At 35.2% G+C, this 8,934-nt stretch overlaps 1 protein-coding gene across 1 annotated transcript; it reads right to left on the bottom strand.

The window, feature by feature from the left end:
- Positions 1–775: 775 nt before the first annotated feature.
- Positions 776–8,368, bottom strand: LOC125651370 (polycystic kidney disease 2-like 1 protein). Its single transcript, XM_056167096.1, has 7 exons — positions 7,716–8,368; positions 7,297–7,429; positions 6,103–6,335; positions 3,909–4,083; positions 2,426–3,688; positions 2,156–2,238; positions 776–1,864 (listed from the first exon to the last, which is right to left on the bottom strand). Exons 1-7 carry the CDS (start codon positions 8,148–8,150, stop codon positions 1,652–1,654), a joined length of 2,535 nt encoding a protein of 844 aa, XP_056023071.1. The 5' UTR covers positions 8,151–8,368; the 3' UTR covers positions 776–1,651.
- Between the last annotated feature and the right edge of the window lie 566 nt (positions 8,369–8,934).

The raw sequence follows: 8,934 nt of genomic DNA, 5'->3' as shown, positions 1-8,934 counted from the left end.
ACTAAGAGGGATAATACGGAAATATATGAGGTTCTCGTCCGATATGAGTTTTTTTTTTCAAGGACTCCATATATTTTCATATTACCTTTCTTAAAGTCTACATAACTAATAATATTCCTTTTGAATCTAATACACGTATCAACACTTCGCGAAAGTTACGTCCCTTGTCCGCCATCTCCCGGATAAAAATCGTATTTCCCTACGTTGGCCTTTGTAATTTTCCTATCTGTAGCTTTAACATCTGTTATTTTTCCATCAATTGCAGTTCAACTACAATATGCCCCAGATTGGGGCAACCCATTAACTTGTATGAAAACTTGGTAATTGGCTAAAATTCAAAGTAATAACATCTTACATTTGGTAAGGTAAAGAAGGAAAACTGGGTTTTTCACCGATTGACCTTTGGCTGACCCCGCAAAGGGACGTAACTTGCGGCGAAGTGTTGATACGTGTATTGCCTAGCTAAGTAAATGTGTCGATCGCTCATCTGTGGTTCATGCCTTTGAGTCTGGCAGAGTTTTAATTCTATATTTTCAGATTACTTTGTACTAAAACTGTGTTTTTGTTTCAAGGAAATAAGGTATATTTGAACATTTTCAATTCAAAAACATTGATATTGTACATATCCTCTACTTTCCATCCATATAAGACTTCTCTTCTGTGCTATTCCCCTTTAAGCCATTTAGTTTTTAATAAATATTTAGGACCTGGTCAAATTCTGCTCTTAGGTGTAGGTTCTTTTGAAGATGGGCCTGTTTTTTGAAAAAAAAAAGTGTACGATTTCAAATCTTTTAATTTCATATCAAGAAATAACCCTTTGGTTTAGGAATAGGCAAATATTCAATTACTAAACACACAACGTATCCAACACCCCGTTTTTCCAATGACCTATATCATGTTGATTTAATGAAAGATGAGGCTAACGAACAGTGATCAATCTCATAACTCCTATAAGCAATACAAAATAGAGAGTTGGGCAAACACGGATCCCTGGACATACCAGAATTTAATACATTGCAAAATGCAAATTGTCGAACAATACATTTTATATTACATTATGATCTAAATGTAGCACATCAGCGGATCTAGAGGGGGTTACGAAGATTGCATCCCTCATCTCCTTGGTTAATCATTTAACAAAAATGACAATTTTTGCCATTTGGAGTCCCCCTATGGGAGCGGAAACATTTAAGCCACAACCCCTTTTGAAAATGTGCTGGATCCGCCGTTGTAGCACACTCAACATGTATAATACACAACGATAAAAGCTTTACATGAATGATGACGGTGATACAGTATGCTGATACATTGATATCGCTATATGATTTCACGTTAATTTTCTAATTTGTATTTTATCGGAACAACATTCAAATTGTTTTCCACACAACGTAATGATAGCGAAAACAAGATCCTAACAATAATAAAAAAAAAAAAAGATCGTATTCAATAATTATGTTATCATAGAATTATTTACATTTACAATTCAATATGCTTTCCGGAACGTTTATGAACATTCTTATAAGATCTTAATCTCTTTCAAACAATAAATATCAACACATGAATATGAACAGATAACAGCTATAGCTATCAACAAATAATATATATCGACAAATAATTACATACATCCAAACTGTCATATTTCTTCCCGTGCTTATATAAAGCGAACGTCAATGTTGCTGTTATGGGGAACAGAAATTTCATTGATGTTAACCACGCTTTCATCCATTTCTTTGTCTGTAATAAAAGGAAAAACCGAACGACGCATGTTCTGCAGATGCCGGGTGTTTCTTGGTGGTGGTGGACTTTTAATGGTGTTGCTTTTTCTATCTCTGTTTCCTCCTTGTAAAAGTGATGTCCTCGAAAGCTGAATTTTGAAATTAAATGATTCTACAGTTGAATTTGGTATCTCAACACCATTGTATATCAAGGAAAGGTTGAAGTGAGGTGACAGTCCCCACCAATGTAGTTTATCCTCAATATATAAAACCCTCGGATATCTAAAAGTTTTTTCTCTAAGACCCATTGAGTTCGAGATAACGCGGTTTAACTGTACTTGTAATTTGACTAAAATATAGTTAAATCTATAACAAGAATTCTTGAGGTATGAAAGAATACAATTATCGACAAAAAATGAACCACAGAACAGGTACTATACCTCGTTATGCAGACAGCCATGTAGAAGCCTTATGAGATTAGATGTACTAAACTCCTCGCTGATGAAGGATTTGAAGACGTCAGCTTAAAAGAAAATTCACAATCAATATCATGGTTTTGTGCTTGTTTAAATCATGAAATGTTAGCTGACTACAAACATTCCGACTAGCGCTGATACAATCATAGAAGGATGAAAGAGCCAGTAAAGAACACTTCTGGATTGACACAATATCGTATTGTTCTATACGTATTTCAATAAAAAAAATCTTACGTTTAGTTTCTTCTTTTGCAGACTTCATCTTGTTTTTATCACTTAATCCAAACATATTGTGTATCAGTTTTTTAAAAACATGTGAAATTCCAATTTTTTCCGTCTCCTGATGCATTGTAGCTTTAACATTGGAAATACTGGAATTAAGAATGGCAGCACAGATGGACACCAAAATCATAATCACAAACACCGTGTACGTCAGAAAATAAAAATAGGCAAACAAAGGAGCAGCAACCACCATCGCATTCAATTTATTTTTACCAATAAAGGTATTAGACAAGGTTCCGCATGTGTAGAAGAACGTTTTGTACTCCTTCAGCTGCACGCCTAACATGAGTGTCCCTAGAGAAGCAAAACCGAGGAAAAGTAAAGCAAAGATGACACCAAATGAACAAAGTGCTCCGCCAGCTTTGGAAACAACGGTTGTTATTTGCGTGAACCGCTTGTTGTATCCTAGAAGTTTTAAGAATCTCAGTGTTGATATAAAAACAACCAAAGCGAAAACGGAATTGACAGCGTAATCCCATATGACGATGTGGTTAAAGTTGATGAACTTGTTATCTGTTGTTAATTTATCATCATAAAATAGTTGTATAGCCCTCTTCGTAAATGTTAGCCGTACAAAGTAAAAGACTATTGTAATGAATCCCAATATCACTGATAAAACGTTCACGCAGTTCCACGTTACTTTGATGAACTTGCGACAACCCTTTCTTTTAATTTTGTAAAGCAGTTTGAACAAAGAAGCGATGATATAAACAATGAAAATCAAGTAGCAGGGAATAATGAAACTTCCAATCATATCGGCGGATACTACTGACCGGAAGGAAGACGAGTCTACCGACATTAAAACACCCCCTGTCTCTAGAAATTCTGCTTGATATCTAGAATATATGAAAAGATTTAAATTGGGATTATACAATGTAAATTCAATGAAAACTGCTCGGGAGCCTCTGTCGATCCACCTTAGGTCTTCAATTTCACTCAGCATTGCATGAGCTTGGTATCGGTTCTTCGTGAATTTGAGAAGGTATCCTCCCCCATCATATGTTCCATGTTGCCCCATTTGAGATGTGCCCCAGATTTCCTCAGCATCAGTATATTTCCAAGAGTTACTCGTAAAACCGACTTTATCTCTCAGTTGTGCACACGATGGTGTCAATTTCGTCCATTCTAAGCAGTATTCTTTGGTATCCGAGTCCTGCATCGTGTACCCGTCTACACATGGATGTGGGGTGGTCAACCTCCAATACGAACATGGTTCTGAAATAAGCCATATTTATACATTGTTGATATTGATGTGTAGTAAAGAAATGAATCATAGAATGTATGATATTAATCAAACCATCAGAACATGGTTTTGACTTGATTTTATTCTTTTTTCTAATCTATCATTCCTAAAAATTACATGAAAATATATTTTTACATTTCTCTGTTTAAATAAACGTCAAGATTCATTAGGAAAGTGGATTTTTTGAGTTACCCTTTATAGCCCTCAGCTGACGCAACTGTGCTGGACCTACACGGATGCTGGTATGATCCCCAAACCAATGTTTTTCAACGTTTCCTAAATCATTATTAGCAAAATCACTCTCGGGATAAAGTACTGGTATAAACGTATTGTTTAACCAATGGAGAAAAGCTGAATAATCCGTAATCTGAAAATACAAAATCCATAACAAATTAAAACATGTTACAGACACACGTGTTACAAGGAGTAACACTAGTGTTAACTAATCGGGAAAATTTCATAATCGATAATCGGTCAAAATCGGAAAAACTGTATCGGTCATTCATTGATATAATCGGTATTTACATGCAGTTAATAAATGTTAATTATTTTTGGGGTTATTTCGTTTTACTTTAATGAATATGTGCGACATACACACATCTATTAGCCTATTAACGAGGAATGAAATGGGTGTTTTTAGCCATGACATCCAGGTTGGATTTAGGTTTAAGAAACTTTAAAACATTTCAGACGTCTGTCTGACTTGCCTTTTTCTGGGAAGGGATATATGTATCAAGTTATCAACTAATCCGATACTCCTCCGACTCTTATCCCTGCTTTCATATTGTGACGTGTGGGGGAGAGTCAGGGCGGACTCCATATTGAAAAGTGGGAATCCAATGACACCAGCTGATATCACTGCATTAACTACCTTTTACAATTTTATTTCGCGGATCTACTATCCAAGGTGTGAGGATGCGGTTAAATTGGATGATTTTTCTACAAGTTAATCATGACTAATACGATACTACTGCCGTATAAAAAGTCCTAACACTGACAAATGAAACTTGACTTTGACTTTGGATGCCTCCTCGCCATTCAATTTCTTTGTGAATGATGTCAGCACACAAATACACAAAATTTCAATTGGTGTCAAAGTAGTCATGATTAACTTAAAGAATACTCATCCGATAACTGAATCTTATCTAGATCCGCGAAATTAAGTTGTAAACGGTAGGTAAAATAGAGATACTAGTTTGCGTCGCTGAATACCCTCTTCCTATATGGAGTCTGCTCCGACTCTCCCCTACACATGCAACAATATGAAAGCGGGACTGAGAGTCAGAGACTAATCTCAGATTAGTTATCAACTTCATGATTGTTGAGTTGATTTCAATATATCTATGATGATGATGATGATATCGGAAACCTCCTACCTTTTTAAATGTATTTACAATCGATTATGAAAAATGGAATCGATAATCGGAATCGATGTGCCAAAAACGATTGACAATCGATTGTCGACAGCAATCATTTCATCACTACTTGTTACAACTAAACATGTCACAAAAAGCGACTGACAGAAACAAATGAGACATACAATATCAATACGAATTCAATTGTAGCGAATAGTCCATTGTTATAGATACAAAAAGTGCCCCCAAATGCAAATTGCTTACTTGAGATCAATGTAACACATGTTATCTGACATTTGGCATTGACACCTGTCAGTTTGTATTGATACCTGTCAGTTTGTATTGATACCTGTCAGTTTATATTGATACCTGTCAGTTTTTATTGACACCTGTCAGTTTGTATTGATACCTGTCAGTTTGTATTGATACCTGTCAGTTTGTATTGACACCTATCAGTTTATATTGATACCTGTCAGTTTGTATTGACACCTGTCAGTTTGTATTGATACCTGTCAGTTTGTATTGATACCTGTCAGTTGTATTGACACCTGTCATTTTATATTGATACCTGTCAGTTTATATTGACACCTGTCAGTTTGTATTGACACCTGTCAGTTTGTATTGATACCTGTCAGTTTGTATTGATACCTGTCAGTTTGTATTGACACCTTTCAGTTTGTATTGACACCTGTCAGTTTTTATTGACACCTGTCAGTTTGTATTGATACCTGTCAGTTTGCATTGATACCTGTCAGTTTGTATTGACACCTGTCAGTTTATATTGATACCTGTCAACTTATATTGATACCTGTCAGTTTATATTGATACCTGTCAGTTTATATTGATACCTGTCAGTTTGTATTGACACCTGTCAGTTTATATTGATACCTGTCAGTTTATATTGATACCTGTCAGTTTGTATTGATACCTATCGATACCTGTCAGTTTATATTGATACCTGTCAGTTTGTATTCATACTTATCTGTTTCACTTTTTATCTCTAGCTACAATATAAATAATGAATGGCTTACTGAATTCAATTCGCCAGTGTACATATGGTTGTCCACACTTTCCTTGTAAGCAAATGACAATGGGTCTCTTTCATGGAAGCTGATGACATATATAGCGACCATATAAATGATATGAAAAATTAAACTGCTGATTGCTTTCTTTACTCTTTTCTCTTGATTGTGCTCTTCTTTTAACTTCTCGATTTCCTTTTGTGCTAGTGGTTCTGAATTCGATAACAGCTTGTAGGCGAATGCTGTAAGTAAATGTGAAACATTTTCATTATTATGATCATGGCTTTCATGCACGAAGATACGAGTTACTAGCTTGAAAATACGGATGTATATTTAATTGCTGTTATAAAATGTAGATATTCATTTCAAAATTAAGGATTGTCTCCCTCACGCATAGCTTTTATCATTAGACGAATTTGACGCCACCTTTTTGACACACTGTTTTCCCCTATAATAGCTCTAAAACTTCATTGCTATTTCGGATTTCAAACATTTCGGTTGAGCATAACTGAAGATACATTATTTGTCGAAATGCGCATCTGGTGCATCAAAATTGGTACCGTATAAGTTTAACATTATGACCCCTGGGTCGAGGCCTCTGCTGGGTGGACTGTGAGTCCCCGAGGGTCTCTACAGCCCAGTAGCTAAGTACTTCGTTACTAGCTTGAAAATACGGATGTATATTTACTTGCTGTTATAAAATGTAGAAATTCATTTCAAAATTAAGGATTATCTCCCTCACGCATAGCTCTTATTCTTAGACGAATTTGACTCCACTTTTTGACACACTGTTTTTCCCTATAATACCTCTAAAACTTCATTGCTTTTTCGGATTTCAAACATTTCGGTTGAGCATAACTGAAGAGACATTATTTGTCGAAATGCGCATCTGGTGCATCAAAATTGGTACCGTATACATTTTACATAATAGTATACTTGTTTCTAAATAAGTATATGAAATTTAAAATATTGAGATGCATATAACACCTTCTTTGATAATAATTGTTATTTGCAGTTTAATTTACAATAACACAGCATTACAGAGAACGTATGTTCAAAGTTTGTGCTGATCTTTACTTGGCTCATGGAGCAGTGTTAAATTGAAAAATCTAAACTAATTTTTAATGGAAGGTTTTAATTATTCGAAACATGAGTGAAACCTTTCTATGCCAATACTACACCCATATGAAGAAATCAGCAAACCTGAAAATGTTCTTTTTTCTGAGTTCCTGCGTGATGCTGAGTATGCCTTCAGTTTGTTGATATGGATATCACATGGTTTGTCAGCAATTATTTGTTTAAATATCGTTGAAAATAAAACAGCAATTACAAACACCTAAAATACAGAAAGGTATTCTTTGTTTAAATGATTAATTCCTGCAAAGGAATGTAAAATGACTGATTTCAAACCAAACTTGATGATATCATGACAATCGTGCGATCAAAATTGATCTAGCTTTTGGTTTCATCAGCGATTAGTTTAAAAAGATATTAACAGATTGTAATACAATTTTCACACAAAATTTAAGTTTTATTTCAGCCAAAACAATCAATCACACATAATATACTTTTTACAACGATTCAATATGTACAATTAACGTGCGGGTACAATTATCAATTACCTTTAATGGATCCACTAGGAGTAAAGATTCCACAAACGAAAACAGAAAAGACAAAAGCCACTCCATGGACTTCTCTTTACCCCATTCCATACTGAAAAGTAAAAGTAAGAAGACGGACCCTAAAATTATCATCAGTACCAATACCCAAGAAACATACACCATCCAATATGGCAAACGGTTCTCGTATTCTTTTATACACTCTTCGGGGCATTCCATGTTACTGACGTTAATAGTATCAGCTCTTGTCTTTGGTGTCTTCTTTACTTTTCTCTGTCGGAAGAGATACGTTACCAGCAGTATGGGAATCGTTGTGATTACTATGCTTAATACAGACACGTACACTATTGCAGGGGACAATTTGATAAAGCCTATGTTGACGTAGCTATATGACGTATCCTCTGACGGTGATTTGTAGAACATGGCATTTGAAAGCATGGTAAGAAGCAACAGAGCTAGCAAGCATGAAAGTCGCTGTACTCGAGTAAACTGGCTTTTTCTTGGTCGGAGCAAAAGTGACAACCACACATGTTGATCTGTAACACCCAATTCAAGATGATGCGACAAAAGATTTCCAAATGACGTAATTCCTTCAGACGTAGATATTGGAAGCCGTCGATCTATTAGACCATCTTCCTTATATAGAGATAACCATTTATCACATTGTAAAATATATCTACAAAAAAGAAATCAAAATACAACAACACCCGAATACCCTTATATGGCAATATGTAATGCATTTTATTTTCAGATATCATTAGATTATATTGTGATTCAATCGATTGTAAGTCTTGATCTAAACGTCAATAAACACATAATCTTGTCACTCACACCCTCCTTTAGTGAGTATGAGACATTATTTCTTTAGAATAGCGTTGCATCATATGACCATTGATTTAATGAATGGTATTGACTTATGGAGTTCCCTACCCTCGTCTACACAGTAAGCATCGGCCTGAATCTGGAATGTTACTGATTATATTGCTTTACGCATATTTTCCTAATACACACACGCACTGACAATTTGGTAAACCCCCCATGCAACTTTGTTGCGAGGTGACACTTATGTTTTGTTAGTTTGCACATCAAACCTGTATCAATGTTTCCTCAAATAAATTCCGGAATGTGAACGGTATTATAATAGAGATGTATTCTTTCTCTGAGTTCCTCTACTTGTCAAGCGATAAAGGAATATCGAAATACCACAGTTCTAATGTCATGT

The sequence above is a fragment of the Ostrea edulis genome, chromosome 5 (genome assembly GCF_947568905.1).
Source record: "Ostrea edulis chromosome 5, xbOstEdul1.1, whole genome shotgun sequence".
Lineage (NCBI taxonomy): Eukaryota > Metazoa > Mollusca > Bivalvia > Ostreida > Ostreidae > Ostrea > Ostrea edulis.
The sequence above is the reverse complement of the archived record's forward strand: the minus strand, read 5'-3'. Positions and strand labels throughout refer to the sequence as shown.